The 17,526-nt window shown below is 41.1% G+C and overlaps 5 protein-coding genes across 5 annotated transcripts in view; 3 read left to right on the top strand and 2 right to left on the bottom strand.

Moving 5' to 3' along the window:
- The window catches only part of LOC311052611 (uncharacterized protein), a 36,638-nt gene extending 30,040 nt beyond the window's left edge, over positions 1–6,598 (top strand). The window contains exon 4 of the transcript XR_014601527.1: positions 6,016–6,598. The gene's annotated coding sequence lies outside the window, so the exon portion shown is untranslated. The remainder of the gene's footprint in view (positions 1–6,015) is intronic.
- LOC311052606 (ribonuclease inhibitor-like) overlaps positions 1–17,526 on the top strand; it is a 436,715-nt gene that overhangs the window by 189,648 nt on the left and 229,541 nt on the right. The window lies entirely within an intron of this gene.
- On the top strand, positions 3,600–5,622 carry LOC311052172 (uncharacterized protein). The gene is made up of 3 exons (XM_084066995.1): positions 3,600–3,730; positions 4,432–4,779; positions 5,195–5,622. Exons 1-3 carry the CDS (start codon positions 3,655–3,657, stop codon positions 5,404–5,406), a joined length of 636 nt encoding a protein of 211 aa, XP_083923121.1. The 5' UTR covers positions 3,600–3,654; the 3' UTR covers positions 5,407–5,622.
- On the bottom strand, positions 12,759–13,549 carry LOC311051627 (sterile alpha motif domain-containing protein 9-like; the record flags this gene model as incomplete). Its single annotated transcript, XM_084066207.1, has 1 exon — positions 12,759–13,549. The coding sequence occupies one exon, from the start codon at positions 13,547–13,549 to the stop codon at positions 12,815–12,817; it is 735 nt and encodes a 244-aa protein (XP_083922333.1). The 3' UTR covers positions 12,759–12,814.
- LOC311051626 (sterile alpha motif domain-containing protein 9-like) lies at positions 13,579–16,568 on the bottom strand (the record flags this gene model as incomplete). The annotated part of the gene is made up of 3 exons (XM_084066206.1): positions 13,579–13,617; positions 14,147–16,371; positions 16,484–16,568. 3 exons carry the CDS (start codon positions 16,566–16,568, stop codon positions 13,579–13,581), a joined length of 2,349 nt encoding a protein of 782 aa, XP_083922332.1.

Genomic DNA, 17,526 nt, shown 5'->3' with positions numbered 1-17,526 from the left:
GTTTATTAAAGAGCAGAGAGATAAGCAGAGAGACGGGGAAACCCCTCTTACTAAACAAACACTCTATATAGCAAAGATTACTATCAGAATGTAGAGGCCCTATACGGTATACGTATGCAAATCCTGAAATGATACAATATTAATGTTATGAACAGCGACCATTATCAGGAAATACACTGGCAAAAACACAGGATCTCTCCTCCGATTCCTTCAGTTTGACCAAACTACAGTGGTTCATTTTGATGCCGTCGGGCACAAAACCTTGCATCTCCATATTTCAACCTTTTTATGTTTGTTTTTCTCTTCCGTAAATCATTGGTTCTCAAAGTGGGGTCCGGGGACCACCAGGGGTCCTTGAGGGGGTACCAGGGGGTCCCAAGAAAAATTGGTTAATATAGCGTCACAATCATTTTAACCACTTTAACCATATTTTATACTTTGGCTACCATATTTGAAAAAATCATGAAAATGTGTGCAAATCTTTCAATATTTGTTTTTAAAGCAAACATGTTTAAGCCAAATCTTTGCTTCTGAAGGTCCCTGGCACAAAACATTTTCAAATAGGCCTACATATCAATTTGGGGGTCTTTAAAATGAAAAAGTTTGAGAATCACTGGCGTAAATGAATGTCCTATACTTAGTCCTATGACAGTGTGCCGCATAAGTAGCGAAAATAGCTGATCTACAAGCTCACAAGGCGCCTTGAAAAGTTTTGGAGATGCAAGGTTCCCGAGAGAGAGAGAGAGAGAGAGAGAGAGAGAGAGAGAGAGAGAGAGAGAGAGAGAGAGTGTGTGTGTGTACTGGTGTCACAGGGGAGCGAGGAGGTAAACCTGCGGATGTCAGTGATGAGAGTGGCGTCCTGCAGCGAGGAAGAGGAGGCAGGGAGTAGGGACGAAGGTGAGTCTGGAGTGCTCTTCCTCCTGCTGCTGCTCCTCATGGGAGGGGAAGGGGGGTTGTTCTCCTCGTTCTCCTCCGCCCCGAAACCCACAACCTGAGAACACACACACACACACACACACACACACACACACACACACACACACACACACACACACACACACACACACACACACACACACACACACATACAGTGAGCGCATCTAAACTAGAGCTTTAATCAGGCCTGAAAAGTTGAGCCTGACAACTGTGACCAGGCAGAGTCTGACAAAACCTTGTCCGAACCAGACCCGAGGACCGACCTGGATCACCTTTTATTAAGATCCAAACCCCATTACAGCCAGAGATTGCACTGTTTTGATGTGCCGAGGAGGTGTGCTCACTGCACTTACTGCATTTACAGTCAATATTAGCTGCAATATTAACGTTAACTTTATCTTGTTGGATTCCAAAATATGCATCATATAATATTAACCCATTCACTGCGGGAAAGCATCCGTGTCATCTGGGACGTATCATCAGTGTTGTAGCCTGGGATCAACAGGTGTTTCGGGTCTCGCAACAACATACACTCTCGCCCAGGTGACCCAGTCGGGGTTGATCAAGCCCCGACTTACGTCCCAGTAGCTACCCACGGTCAGTCCTCTTAGGGAAAGACAGGGCCACTCAGTCCGCTTCTCCGGAACTACTCTTGCCGGGACTGGGGGAGGTTGGCACGTGGAGGGACTAGGCTCTGTGGATGGCCTCCTGTCCGGGCCCCTCCTTCGTCTCACCAGGTCCAGGACCTGAGCGTTGCACCAGACTTCCCCCGATCCAAACATTTCCTTCTGGCGTGATGGTTTCTTGGCCCGTGGTGGTACTGCAGGTTCCACTTGCGGCTTGCTTGAATGGCCCTCCTAAAGGCCTCACCGTGGATTTGTTGGGCTTCTTCCTCACGGAAGACACAGGCTGTGGCGCCAACCCATACTGCCCTGCCAAGCTAAAGAGCAGTAACTACGAAAACAAAAAACACTGAAAAATGGGTTTAAAAGTGATTCAACTGGTCAGCCAAATGAGATATCGGCATACAAGTGATATTACACTAATTATACATCTGTTCTTGAGGTAATTGTTCATCCCCTAAAATCACGAAGGCTAATTTGCCCTTTGGGATACACAAATAAGTCGGTGTGTCCAAAAACATAGTTACTGCACTTTGGCTTGGCAGGGCAGCATACTGCTCCCAGATGCTGTCTACATTCCGGCTGTCAACCGTCTCTCCGGTGGTCACCAAACTATTCCTGGTTGTCACGTAGTCTAATCCAATTCCTATGAGCCACGTATCAGTGTTGTAGCCTGGGGTCATCTGGTGTTTCGCCCCAATTTACGACCCACAGTCAGTCCTCTTAGGGAAAGACAGGGCCACTCAATCCGCTTATCCGGAACTACTCTGCCGGGACTGGGGGAGGCTGGCACGTGAAGGGACTAGGCTCTGTGGGTGGCCTATGTGCTATATATAGCACATTGGTTCTCAAAGTCCTTGGGGGGGTAACAGGGGGTCCCAAGTAAAAGTAAATAATATAGCGCCACAATCATTTTAACCACTTTAACCATTATTTTATACTTATGGCTATTCAAAAATAGCAGCTACTGTATACAAGCTCAAAGCTTCATCGTCAGGCATGTTGTTTTTTAGCGGCTCTAAATCCTGCTCTATACCTTGACTTTGTCCGTGTTCACCGTCAACGCTCTGATTGGTCAGACCCGTCAACGCTCTGATTGGTCAGACCCGTCAACACACACACACACACACACACACACACACACACACACACACACACACACACACACACACACACGAAACCCAGCCGTAGTGTATAGAAACAAATCCGGAACCAGTGAAATATATTTCACGGCATGGATCACTTGGTTCTTGTAGTGTAAAAGAGCCACTTGTTAGAACAGAGCACTGCTACAGTCAATAGAGTCACCAGGGGGCAGAGGAGAATGTCAACTCTGTCAGAGTTTCTTTGACACCGTGGCAGGAAGACTATACAGGTTTGAAACTAATACAGAAAAGAGGGTCTGAATTGTGTGGATTTAGTCGTTTCCTAACAAAGCACTGTCAGTTTCCACACTTATGAAATGCATGATACATTTTAGACTTCACGAAACATGACTTGAGTTGACAGCACTGTATGTCTACTCTGGCAAAACAAGAAAAACACAACAACAAATGTGTGTGTCAAACAATTTGATACACAATCAAATTAACAACTGAGGATTTGTGTGTGAAGTTTATCATCTGAGCTCATCTCTGTTTAAACCAGGGGTGTCCAAACTTTTTTCAAAAGGGGCCATATTTGAAAATATGAAAGTACCTTAGGGGCTGACTACAGTGTAATATCAATAGTTTGGCAGTGTATTTTCCCCCACATGCATGCACTGCATTGCTATTAAATATACAGTCCAATAAAATGTATTTTGTTCAAATGACAGTGTAGTCTGTGGACATACATGGTCTGGTTTAAACTTTGAGAAGCTTAAAGTTCTGTCTCACAGGAGGAGCTTGTTGCAAAACACTACTGAAACCAGGCACATCATCAGTTCCTGTGTACAGTTTCCTCCTCTTAAAAAAACAACCACCAAAAAATAACTTGTTTCAAAGACCACCCAGAGGTATTCACCACACCCACACAGTGAACAACGATCAGCGGAGAAGAGACAGACAAGATGGCTTCTCCTCCAGGCCTGTAAGAACACCAGTCTTCATCTAACATGGACAAATACTTCATCTTCAAAGCTTCATCGCTTTGGAAGGTTCTGCTCATTGCAGCTCAGATTCTACTCACTGGTAAGCCTGCCTTTTCATGACCTGCTAATTATCGTATTAGTTATTACATGCACATAAGAGCCACCCAGAACAGTTGGTACGTTATTTAGTAGGTCGGCTGCAGTACATGTTATTTTTTATTCTGAATACATGTAAACACAAAGTTAAAAAATGATACAGGAATTGTTCTGGGTGGAAATAGAAATGCATTAAACGCTGACACAGTGCACTGCAAGAACAACATGACATCACTACATAAACACAAGTACAGTGAAAGACAACAGCCTGCTCATATTTTGTATAAAATGTACAATTTAGGCATTTAGCAGGATTGGTATCCCCATTAGCAGCCTATTACAAAGTGCAACGCTGAAGTAAATATCACTCTTAGCCCACACCACATCCACCACCCACAACCGCTCTACCTTGGGTGGTAGAGCACCCTGTTTCCTGTTTATGTCTTCATAGTTAAATCTGTGTCTGATTTTTCTGAAAACATTTTTTCTTAAAGGCTTTCTTCTCAATCCAGATTTGTACGTCATTCTTGTTCATAATTAATCTTCTCTGTGTATGACGTTTTCATTTCTCTCTTTTCACTTGCTGCACATTATCTTGATTGATCTTGTTTGATGATATGTAAAGTGCTTTGTAACTTTGTTTTAAAAGGTTCTATAAAATACAATTATTATTTAACACTGTGTTGTCTCCTACTGTACATACAGGCTGCAGCGGGACAGATAGCTTGAACGAAATGCAGGGCAAAGACATCACCCTTAGATTCCCATTGGGGAGCAATAGAACCATATCTATAAGTTCTGTTGCACTGTATACTGGACCTGGACCATTAGACAACAAAAAGCTCCATGAATGTCCGTTCCTAAGACAGTGCACAACAGACCATGCCTGTGTCTTCAACAACGCATCTATGTCTGCCTTATTCTGCATCACAAACCTGACATTCAACCATACTGGAGTATACTGGGTTGCTTTGTACAAAGAAAACAGTATTGACTTGCTGGAGGAGAGCATGAAAATATCTCTGACGGTCCAAAGCGACAACAGAGACCAAGGTATGAGCATGGGCAAAGACATGTAATTTAGATTTTTACACATTGTTTCTTTTAAATGCATTAAGATAGAGTGTGGGTGTGTGCACTGCACTGCACATGCATGAGTGTGTGCATGCGTGCACATGCATGAAACTGTGCGTGTGTGTGTGTGTGTGTGTGTGTGTGTGTGTGTGTGTGTGTGTGTGTGTTTCCATACCATGTGCATTTTAAATGTAGTCGAATCAGAGCTAGCAAAAGTTATCACAGTATTTTGAGTATACTACTCAAATACTACGTCACATTCCTCTACTCCAGAAAGCCCATACAGACATGTGACTTTACTCTGAATGTCAACAACACTGTAGGCATTTACATAGTATCACACTTTATTATTATCATCAAAACTACAACAGCTTCTGAATGTCTTCCTATACAGGACCAACGGATGCACCAACTCTGACTACGACTCTCATCACACAGAATGACAGCTCTGCAGCAGAGGCAGAGCCTGTCATGATGATCCTCATCCTCATGGGGGCGCTAGCCATAGCGAAGACAGCTGGACTGCTGTCCTGGCTCACCTGGAGCCAGTGTACAGCCGGGGCTGGTATTCATGTTACTAATGCTGTGCCCATCAAGACCATCTGAGCAGTCATCAGCTGGGTGACGCTGAAACTAAATTTCCCCCATAGGATTAACAAAGGTCTCCCTTCCTCCCTCCTACCACTGAGGGATGACTGGGAAAAGTGTGCCGAATACATCATTGTGGGAGGTCCTTGACATGAAAAGGTTTGAGAAACACTTATAGCAACAAACTTTTTTTTTTCTTCAAAAAGCTGTTCGGATTTAGAAGACATTTGTAGAATCCGCAGAAGCAATAAGATTTTAGTTACAAATGTTTATTTAAAAAAAATCTGAGAATGACTTTTTTTCTATCGCTTAGTCACCCCGTGGAGACTTGAATTCATGGACATATTTTTAGTTTTTGTCGCATTCCTAAGCCAATCATTTGATGACCGGTAGGCAGCAGTTCCGGTAGGAGACACAAAGAGTCTCCTTTGTGTCTCCTACCGGAACCGCTGCCTACCGGTCTGCTGCTCATCAAATTATTGGCTCAGGAATTCGACAAAAACTAAAGAATATCCATGAATTCAAGTCTCCATGGGGTGACTAATCGATAGAAAAAAAAGTATTTTTTTGGGTGAACTATCCCTTTAACTCCCGGTCCCGGTTGTCCCAAGTACGATTCCAGGCCAGGCCAGCAATGTGTTGATGTCTGTCCCTGAGCAAGACTCTTCATCCCTGAGCACCGCTCACTGCTCCTAGTTGTTATAGAATGGGTAAAATGCAGAGGACAAATTTCAAGTATGTGCATATATACTGTGACAAAAAAATCCCCAAGGAGTGGGGCCTATATTATATTATATTATATCAAACTAGCGACACAAACTAATCAATGCTAAGCAATATAATATAATAATATAAATTGGCTTCATCAGGATGTAGAGCCTTCATCCTACTCCTACCGCCCAACACTCCCTGCTGAGCTGACACCCTGAGCCCGTAGGAATACATGCAGTGATATCACCCTCCCCCGAACACGGGCCAATTGTGTTCGTATAGACCAAATTATTTTGGGGGGGTCCCCAGATGATTAGCTTAATGTGCAACATTGTTTTGTCACTCAACAGTAAACAAACCAACATACAGTATAAGTGTAAACAGCGTATCTGTACATTTCTAAAGTGACAATTTAATGACTTTTAAGACCTTTTTAATACCAAATTTGCCAAATTGTCAAATATTACGCAAGAAAGAGGCAAACATTGTGAGAATAGCAAGAGAATCTACAAGCTCACAACGCCTCGCAGAGAGGTTGTGAGCTTTGAGTTCGGCTATTTTCACAATATTTATCTGTGGAACCGAGTCAAATGCCTACAATTCTAAGTGCTTGTCAGGGTAGGGGTCCCCAGTTCAAATGTGATTCTTTTGGGGGGTCGCGGCCTGAAAAGTTTGGGAACCCTTATAGACGCTCGACAAAGCCAAAAGCTTTGGGGAGCGGATTCTAACCCACAACCTCCACATGGTGGGTAGGCACTTTTTACCACTGCACCAGAACGCCGTCTCAAAATGACACTTTAAGAACATTAAATACAATATTGAATACAAACAAAGCTGATTCTGCCAATAAATGTGTCCTGAATCCTGATACTTTATTATGTTTCACAGATTGAATCTACTGGTGGCGGTTCCACTCGTGACACACTGATATTTGTGACCTTTCGACAAAAGTCGAAAGGTCACATATCATGTACAGAGATCATAATGTTTCAATGCGTACAGTGGTGATACACAGACACTGTGTAGGAGGGGTGAACCAAGGTGTGAATGTTTGGTTGGTTGATAGAATACGAGCGGAAACCATGAAGATGTGTGTTGTGGGGGTTTCTAAGTTCAACAGAAATACATGTGCATTTTTCCATTTAACTGACAGTTGACACCACTGACACTGTACTGTATAACTGCAGTTTCACACTGTGTGAATACACCCAACTTCTCTTCTGACAAATGATCAAAAGACAGACTTTACATTACTAAAAGTATTAACTTACACCTGTTTTGTGCCATATATAGTATTTTAGAATCCATTTTAAAGTCCTCCTGATTGTATTTAAGTCCCTGTATGGTTTGGTTCCTCTTTACATCACTGACTGACTTTCATTTAATTTTCTCTCACATACCATAATGTACCAAAACGCCTGGCTAAGTTTGTGTGTATATGTTTGACAATATTGTCATCATACTAATACAGTATCTACACTTGGAGTGTCTTCTGCAGGCAGAGAGACTTGGAGAAGAAGACAATGGTCTTGTTTGCTCAGCTAGCTGGCCACACTTGGTGGTTTTGTAACTTTGTTTCCGCTAGTGGGAATGCAGCATGAGGGTTCCCTGTTTTATTTTTTATTCTTTACAACTTTGTACATACATCTTTTCAAAAATATACTGAACATACTGGTCCCAGTTAATTGTATTACCATATTCATGATGGTTGACACACAAAAAGTTATTACTTGTTAATTATTGAATAAATGTCTTTGAATAGCATTGCTTCACTTCATCAAATGATGTATGAATTATCTATCATTTCATCCATGTTATCTGAGCTTTGTTGTGCAAAAACGTATAAAAGACACTCATGAAAAAGGTGTGATATTTTTTTAACATGCCGTTTCCAAACAAAACAATTTACTCTGAATGTCTTCAAAACCGCCATAAAATAGCGGTCCGGGCACCTATAGGCTCAAAAGTAGCCTGACAGTTCATCGTGAGTTCGAGTCTCGTTCCTGAAAATCTTCTCTGCATGTCTCTCCCCATCTCTCTCTCCCCGTTTCCTGTCCATCTCCACTTTCCACTATCAATAAAGGCATAAAATAAATGTCTTTTTAAAAACATACCATAAAAGAGCACCTGTCTGCAATTTGTAAATGGTCCTTGAAAACGTTGTTTGTTTATTATTGTATGTCTTTAAATCTCTTAATGAATTGAATACACAGGACCGCAATGGAAACAAGCCCCTAGGGCTTTTTGTGTTATCCTTTTAACAATCATTGTAAATCGTACCTCTGTACTAATTGCAAACTGTTAATAAAGTATTCAATCACTCAATCAATGATGTGAGTACTGGTCAAAGCATATCTTATTGTGTCTTTTCCACTACACACACACTGACAACTTTGACTGAATGTAGCTTCTCCCAACAGTGAAATTCTCTGCTTATAAAGACACTATGTTCTGTCATGTCGCTAAATGCTACAGTAGCTCATTGAACGACTGCTGCCACGACCACATTTAAAAAATGTGATCGGAGCCAACTCTCTCTTCATAGTGAAATTGTGTTAAAGAAACAGTTTAGAATTTACTCCCTGGAGTCCTTCTGCTCAGCTGCTAAACTAAACTAAACTAAAAGTGTCTCACAAGGGGCCAAAGGTGACACAGCTGTCCACATGTTCCTTGTGAGTCAGGAGTTTGAGTCCGGCTCCTGTCATGTTTTGCACGTCTGCCCTCTCTCTGCCTACAGTGTACTGTCAGTTTTCCTGAAGCTAATACTAGTTAACAATTTGTGCTGGCTAACAACTCATATGGGCTAACAGCTAGTAGCAGTAAAGTATATTCACAGTAATATTAATATCAAACTGTGATTATGTGATGACTGATGATGTGAGCAATAACATATTTATAACAGAGAGGAGATAAAGAGAGAATAGAACACTGACCCCATGAGTCTCCTTGGTCCTGAGGAAATCAAAACATGGTTCCTCCATGTGCATCTAGAGAGAGCGAGAGAGAGAGAGAGAGAGAGAGAGAAAGAGAGAGAGAGAGAGAGAGAGAGATATCAAGGTTCAACAATATTGTCAACAATACCATTTACAAGTAAAAGGCACGTGAAGAGAGAGAGAGAGACATAGATAGATAGAAACTTGCATTATACTTTTTATACGTTTAACTGGGAGTAAAGTAGGCTTACCTGAGTTACCCCCCACCAACAGCTCCATCAGAGTGTGTTCCCTCAGATTCTTTAGTCCTGACTGCAATGTACACACACACACACACGTAAGATTAATTACAGAAATAAGGGCGCGCACGCACGCACGCACGCACACACGCACACACGCACACACACACACACACACACACACACACACACACACACACACACACACACACACACTTGCGGCAGGAGCATCTAAGTCTACCAGTACACCAGGCTCTAAACCTGGTAATACACATCTAACCCAGTAGACCTACTGGTGGTACACATTAATTGTAACGGAAATCCAATTTATATTCCTTTTAGGCTATTGATTTATCGATTGTTGATTTTACATTTAGTATTCATCTCACTTCAGTTATTAACATATGACTGTACTGTATGCTGATGTGTCTGAACGTAATGGCCCAAGGGAAGTGAATGAGTCTGATAATATTTCTTTTGAGTTGAGTACACCCTCAGTGTAGTTATTAAGCAGCAGGCTCATACAACTACAGTAGGTCAAGTAGCTATTCCTCTGTAGGCAAGCTTCAGACCCAGACAGCAAGATGACAAGTTATAAGGTTTTATGAACGCAAGGAGAATGTTTCTCGTATCAGGCGTCAGTATGCTGGCTAGGGCAGTGCTATGGCCTCGGCATATAGCAGTGGGCCTTCCATTCTCAGTCGATGAGAATGGAACACATGTTTATAGTTGGTCAGGGTAGTGTGTCGCCGCTCTAGTGTCGCAGCACATTTCATAGAGGGAGACAGTGAAGGAGAGACAGACAGTAGGACAGCTGGGAGACAGTGAAGGAGAGACAGACAGTAGGAAAGCTGAGAGGGAGACTGCGTAGGAGAGACACACTGACCTTCCAGCTCCAGTCAGGGACGGTGGTTGGTCCAGGAAGTGTTAGTATTTCTTACGAGTACGATGTGGGTGATTCCACACAGGGTCTTGTCGTCTGACTCCTTGGGTCTTTACAATACAAACTGTTATATAGCTGCTAAATACCCTGCTTATATAGGCCTACAATAATAAGCAGGACGTTAAATATTACAATAACTTCTGCAAAGCGGGGTTCACAGAGTTTCAGTTTCAGTAGAACTAGCGAGAGATTGGCTATATGAACTAATTTCTTATCACGTTAATGTCCTCAGAAAACACTTCATAGATTTTAGAAATAGAATTAATTGTTTTCATAACATTTATTTCTTTATTTTATTATCAAAAAAAAACAACACGATTTTTGTATCCCATTTTTTCACCCAGAGCCAATTGCCTATGCTTGTAGGCTGGGCTTGGCGCTACTCTCACTCTGCCAGCCCGGGGAAAACCCCGAACTGAACAAATTGTTTTCGTAACATTAGCGTCAGTGCTAAGTTTGATAAACAGGTACACTACAAGTTACTTTTAACAGATTACGGGAAAAAACCCTGCCTCGTTAAAGAGTGCAGCTGCTCTGGGGAGAGGGGTGGAGTTAGCTGGTTTGGTCGACAGTTTGAGGATCCAATGGAGTTGGGTTTTGTCTGAAGCGCTTTTTAATGCTTTTCATTGATTTAATATTTGTTTGACCAACACACAGACGTAAAGGGTGTTCGATATTGCATTGATTTATGAAGAAAAGGAGAGAAAAAAAGGAGTTAGCTGGTTTCTGCCCGACAGCGACGATATGTAAGATCACACACACAGTAAGCTCACATACCTAAAATTGTAATTATCTTCTGTACTTTTATATGGATTATTTAATAATAATGCCCAGATTTTGCCACTGGGGTAGGGGGATGGGACATGTGCTATGTGCCAGCTGTTTGGCATTAAACTTAATACATGAATGTATGTCTGTGCTGTGAAGTGTGTGCACCATTTCTTTCTGAGCTATGTTGAACCTCTCTGCAAAGAGTATTGTGCACTTGTTTTTTTATAAATAATTTTCCATTTTACTATTAAGTATAGCATAGCCTAGATCTGTCCCAGAACCTTAATAATTATATTTATTTATTTACAATTATAATAATAAAATTCACACACGCTACACTGCCAAGATTAGGGTTCATCATTAAGACAAGTATTTATTAAGATCAAACACATTCATTAATATAACTGGACTTACAGCTAAAACAAAAGTGAAATGAACAAACTTAACCTTTTACTCGATGTTGATGACTATTTACAAATCTGAAAATGATTTCATATCCGCATTACCTTAAAGGGACAGTTCACCCCCCAAAAATCGATTAGTCACCCCATGGAGACTTGAATTCATGGATATTCATGTTTTTGTTGCATTCCTAAGCCAAACATGTGATGACCAGCGGATTGGTAGGCAGCGGTTCCGGTAGGAGACACAAAGGAGACTATTTGTGTCTCCTACCAGAACCGCTGCCGGTCATCAAATGATTGGCTTAGGAATGCGACAAAAACAAAAAAATATCCATTAATTCAATTCTCCACGGGGTGACTAATCGATATATAAAAGTTATTTTGGAGGTGAACTATCCCTTTAAGTCAGTTAATGTAGTGTATAAACATCAACAACAAGCTGATATATCAAATGATATATCCCATTTCAGTCTGGGGCAGTGCTAAAACACAATCGTGCAGCAGCTGCAACCTACCTATGCATGTTTTGCAAGTATTGGCTTTAGATTATTTTATTGTAATAAATGGATTCCTGAAGACACAAGAATGAAAAATCAAGAGGTTTTATTTGTCACTCACTCAAACAGAGTTAGTATCAGATTTACAGAAGGTATCCACATCTATCTATCACGTACCCTCATCTCTGTACAATAGTGCAAGTAACAGTGAGCAAAACAAGCATGTTTGATACAGATGAAAGCACTTTGTTTTCTTTCCTTTAATTTTTGGTTCTTTCGTTTTTAGTTTTCTGTCCTAATCCTCGTTCAAGTCTCTGACAGCAGCAAGGGGAAAAACTCTTCATGAGTCTTGAGTTCTGGGCTTTGAGAAACCTCAAACGCTTGCCAGTCCATACACTCAGAAACAGTCTGTTACTGGGGTGGTGTCTGTGCTTCCTTTTTGTCCTACTCAAACACAGCTCTCATACTGTATGCGTCCTGCAGGCATGGTAGGGAGCTCATTTAACTCATTGTACTGGTACACTTTTAAAAATATGTCAATAAAATATTCAGTCAATATTCTAAAGGAACGGGGTGTCCCCTGGCCTAGTGGTCCAGGCGCATACCACATACAGTATAGTACGCTCTAATGCAGCCTGACAGTGTGTCGCAGGTTCGAATCCCGATCCTGATACCTTTGCTGTGTGCCACTCCCCGTCTCTCTACCGTTTCCTGTCAATCTCCACTGAAGCTGAATATCCCAAATATATATACAATTCAAAGGGAGCTCCCCGTGGTCTGCTCAGCAGACCACAGATCCTGGGAGCGGCTATTCCCATACCATACATGTCACAATTTCTCATGCTAATGTAGCCTGTGCAATGTTGATTAGTCATCCAGTTAATCTCGCTACATCATACTAACTGAATCATGACGATACTATGAACAGTCAGTTTTCATACTGGATATCGTATGCAAGTGGTACATCAATAGCAAAGCCTAAGTAAAAGGACACTTTTTCTGTGCTGAAACAACTTCGTATTCCTGCATAGGCTGGAAGCACTGGGATTTTATTTTTCCCATACATGGCATAAACCACACCTGCATCAAGAACTCCATTGACCCTCTGGAGGCGATCTTTGATTTTCTTCTCTTTAAAGATATCTCCATTGACCCAAAGCTGTGCCAGGGCTTTGTATCCCATGTCAGAAAAACATCTGTCCAATTGCGATCTAGAAATAACCCCTCCTTTTCTTTGACCAAGGAAGAAATGTGCAACTGTGCGTCTTTTTCTCAACAAGTGAGAAAACTGCTTTTGAGATGATCTGCTAAGTGAGTCAACATATGACACTATATTTGTGTCTTCAATGTTTGTACGTGGCCACAGTAACAGCAGTGCTACATAGTATGGCTCTGGGAAGGGGTGTTGCAGGCCAATATGTTGCAGATGGGCCAGGAAGACATCAGTAAGGTCCTTGTTATTCTTCTTAAATGTGGAATTTGGTATCAGACAATGAAGAATAACATTTGCCAAAATGAAACAGGTTGTTTCTTTTACGTTTTGCTGAGAATGTTGGCGTAAGAATGCATAGCTTTCTGCGATTATCTCAAAGTCTTCAGGGTTCTTGTCAAGGAACCGAAGTAATCCTGGAAACGTGTCTGCATTCCTCTGTTCAAGAAGCATTCTGTGCGTTTCAAGAGCTGAGTTTAATCTCAGCGCTGACTTGCTTGCTTGTTCTTGAGAGATTTCCTCTGGTGTAGAACACATTAACTCTATGTAGCGGTCAAAGTGTTCTGAGATGTTCTTCCAGTTGTATAAATGAATGTCTTCTGCATCACTATCACGCTTCATGTACGTAAAATAGCAGTTAAAGAATTCAAAGACCTTTTTCATGTTTGTGTTCAGATCCTGGAGAAATTGCAAATGCTCCTGAATGACATGAAAGTACTTAACATTATTTTCAGATTCAATGTCTGGTACAGATGCAATGCCTGTCACTCCCTTGAGAAAACTCTGCATGTATTTCTTCTTCTGAGGGTCAGTTTCGTCAAAGAATGGGAGGTTGCTGATCATTTCAAGCACTGTCAGTACAATTTCCATTTCTCCCAGATGGCCAGAGGTATTGAAGGGACCAGGTTCATGTTGTATTTTTGCGAGATGTTGAACCCTTTGAAAAGCATCGATGGCCTTTACTGCTAATTCAAGACTTTCTCTGAAGTCCTTAGGATTACATATTTTCTTCTTGTTATTCATTTTGTGTTTGAGGTTACTTTTGTAAACTTGTCCAATTGTATCAACGGTGTAACTATCTTCAGTGATTCTCTTCGCATCTTCTGCATATTTCAGTGCTTTAGGAAAATCCTTCTCATTTAGGTAGAGATATCTTGCCAAAGTTTGAGGAATAGAGGCACAGTCTTCAAATCGCTCTGATGCTTTGATGAAGATTTCTTCAATCCTTTCCCCTCCCTCTTGCTTGCTGATGTCCTCTATCAGTGGAGCAAATTGAGTGTGTCTTTCATCACCCCAAGTTCTACGCTGCCGTTCAACCAGCATCCGACGAACTGATATCAAGAAGGTGTCTTTTACCACAGTTGTTTTGAAAAAGAGGTCACAGTGAAGAATGTCTAAGGCTATATCACTTCGCTTGATGTTGTGGTATGTGCCCAATTCTTCAAGACATGCGTTTGTAAGGCAAGGGTGTTGGATCCTAATGGCTTTGAAGCCTTCCCTATCCTCTATGCTGTCTTCAATGAGGAAATTTGCATATGGTTCCATTCTGTCAAGCACCCCATGACGGGGCCAATTAACTGTTCTCATCTGAAAAAAATCTTCACAGAGAGAAAGAGATATGTGTGACTCCGCAACATATGTGTTCACCAGGGCTAGGAAAGTAAGGAGTCTAGCTTTTATGGTGGTGATATTCAGATTTTCAAGAGTGTTTCTGACAAGTCCAGCTACATATTTCTCATCAAAATTACTCTTCATGATCATGAAACTGTAGAAATTCTCTGGCATTTTGTGAGTTTCTTTTAGTTGCTCAAGTTTTCCTTCAAAGTCTTCTTGTTCCTTTTTGGTCAGTTTGGCTGTGATAAACTGGCATGGTGTAGGACAATCATTATAATGCCTCTGAGGGTAAGGAGAGCGAATACAACTCAGAAGGATGACTTGTGGAGCGTCCTGAAAGTCCTGTACAGTCCTGCATGTGTATTCCTCCTCAATAGTTTTGCGAACGCAGTTCACAAGACTTTGCGTGTTTTCTTCCTTTGAATCGTCTACCAAGAGCAGAACTCTTGTGGGCTTTTCACTTTTTCCACATTTTGCCAATTTATACAATTGATAAGCCACTTCCTCTGGTTCAGATGAGCCAGCCTTCAAAATTGCACATCTGAACTCTCGACGAAGGTCCCACATCACATGCATCGCTAAAGAGGTGGCACCACAGCCTGGCTCGTGAAACAGATTTATTGAAATGCATGTGCCTTTGGGATGACTTGTCTGAGTTTTAATCAACTTCATGAGGTTGTCATACTTGTCTCTTTTAATAAAAGGCTTTGCTCTGAGGTCCTCACAAAAATAGAAGTTCCACCACTTCACTTTGCTCCCTCTGTAGAACTCCTCCTCAACTTTGATTGATTGATTGAAATTGAAATAGACATTTTCACATTCATTCTGACACAAAATATCCAGAGCAGGCATGTAGTCTTCCTCTCTCTTTGTAAGAACAACAGCGCTGGAGTCAGAGGATGGGAGAAGTCTTCCAGAAGGCTGGTTGTGAGGTCCAAGTTCCATCACTTTGCCATTGATTTGACCGAGGTTGAGCTCATATACAGAGCGTCTGGTGATATCACACAGATATCGGTTCAATACTACTTCCTTCCAATTCTCAAATATTTCTTGTGATGCACATATGCTAATGATGTTTGCCTCCCCAATGTATGAATAGAAGGACAGAAAAGTATCTAAAACTGGATCTTTATCACATTGAATTGGTGAGAGAAGAAGAAATATGACCAGAGTTTTACCTTTAGGTAGCACCTCAGGTTTGCAAATGAATGAAACCAAGTTTTCAATGTCTTTCCGTTTTCTTATCAGCCAGTTTTTGTAATCCAACTCTTTATCAATTTCACTCTCTAGGTCATGCCTACCATTGCAAAACACCCAGCTGGTTTGTTTGTAAAGGTTGAGGTCTTTAATTACAGCATTTGCTTCACCTTGAAACAGTGATGGTTTATGAAGGTTTGCTACTCTCAGAGATTCGTAGGAACTGTAAACTCCTTCCTGAGCTGAACAGGGATCAAAGTCCAGCACACAAAATAGTTTTTCCAATTTGCTGAGAAATGTTAAGTGTTTGTGTTGTTTTATCTGACTCTTGTTCACTACAACAACAAATTGTTTGTAATTGTCCAGACTATTTCCTCCACATGTTAACAAGTTCTTCAACTTTTCACCATGGTCAGCTTCTCTTCTCAAATTCTCACTTGTGTTCAGGGGAACCTGTAGATGATCTGAAGGATAAAAAAAAAAGAGGGGAAAAAAGAAAACCTTAATGAATGGCAAATTTATTATATTCACCAGTGGTGGAAGTTATAATGTCTATTTTTACATAGTTTCTCATACCTATATCTTTCTTCAGGCGTAAAATAAGGTCATTGCGTGGAATTTGCTCAAGGACTTTTAATGTGACATCTAGGGCTGTCGTCATCCCGTAGTGTTTTGTCATGAAGTCAACAATTTGAACAATGCTTTTGTCCTCCACATGGCAACGTGCTATTTTTGGAAAGTCATGCACATCAGACCTTTTCAGAAAGAAAATGAATGTCTCAATTTCTTCTTTCCCGAGGTCTTCTAAAGTACTCTTGAGAAGGATTGTCTCCCTTGGCATGCCGACCTATAATGCAAGAAGTCATACTTATTTGTACATAACTATTAATTAATTACATTGTTGCAGTCTCTAGGGGGTTTCCAGGCCCACATTCAACAAACCACCTATTTTTACACCCTCATACTATATACATATATTTTTCTCATTAGTAATCACTTACAAGGGAGACTTACAGTACAAGTAATTTAGTAAAGTTTTAAAAATCAACTATGTTGATGTGACCAGTATATCACAATTCTCTAATAATGTTGATGATTCTCTTGATGATTTGGCATTAATGACTATACAATAACCACCTTATAAACTCCAGCACATTAAATCTAACTAAAGCTACCGACTAAGGAAAAAGAGTAAGCATGACACCTAGTCAGCAAACACTCTTGCACTCTATGTGATTTAAATAATGTATGTGTTGGTTAAACATGTCTGTCCTAGTGGAAAGGCTACTGTGGAGGGTGCATGATTAGTTGAAGGAGAAAGATAAGTTTGAAAGGTCCCATGCAATCCTTACAACATGAGATAGATAACTTCGTTTATTTAAAAAAAGTTCATGGACTGACAGACCAAAGGAACTTATAAAAGATAACCTTCTCCTTGTACCACATACATGCCCCACTTCTGTGGTCTGTACCATACGCATACTATGCGTTTCCTGTTTGTGTAAAGTGATTTGATTAAGCTGAATGCTTCTTAGTAGTCTATTCCATAAAAGCAACTTACGTCTTTAATTTCCATCTTGCCCTTCACTTCACTTGGTTTTGCAGCATGTGGTGTGGGT

Source organism: Gymnoscopelus microlampas, assembly GCF_963454915.1.
Source record: "Gymnoscopelus microlampas genome assembly, chromosome: 9".
Classification (NCBI taxonomy): domain Eukaryota; kingdom Metazoa; phylum Chordata; class Actinopteri; order Myctophiformes; family Myctophidae; genus Gymnoscopelus; species Gymnoscopelus microlampas.
This window is presented reverse-complemented; position numbering and strand designations above follow the sequence as displayed.

Excerpts from the sequence above, each read along its gene's own strand:
- LOC311052172 (XM_084066995.1), top strand. The coding sequence starts at position 3,655 with ATGGACAAATACTTCATCTTCAAAGCTTCATCGCTTTGGAAGGTTCTG. Across the intron at positions 3,731-4,431 it reads AGCTCAGATTCTACTCACTG|GCTGCAGCGGGACAGATAGC; the intron begins GTAAGCCTGCCT and ends CTGTACATACAG. Across the intron at positions 4,780-5,194 it reads AAGCGACAACAGAGACCAAG|GACCAACGGATGCACCAACT; the intron begins GTATGAGCATGG and ends CTTCCTATACAG.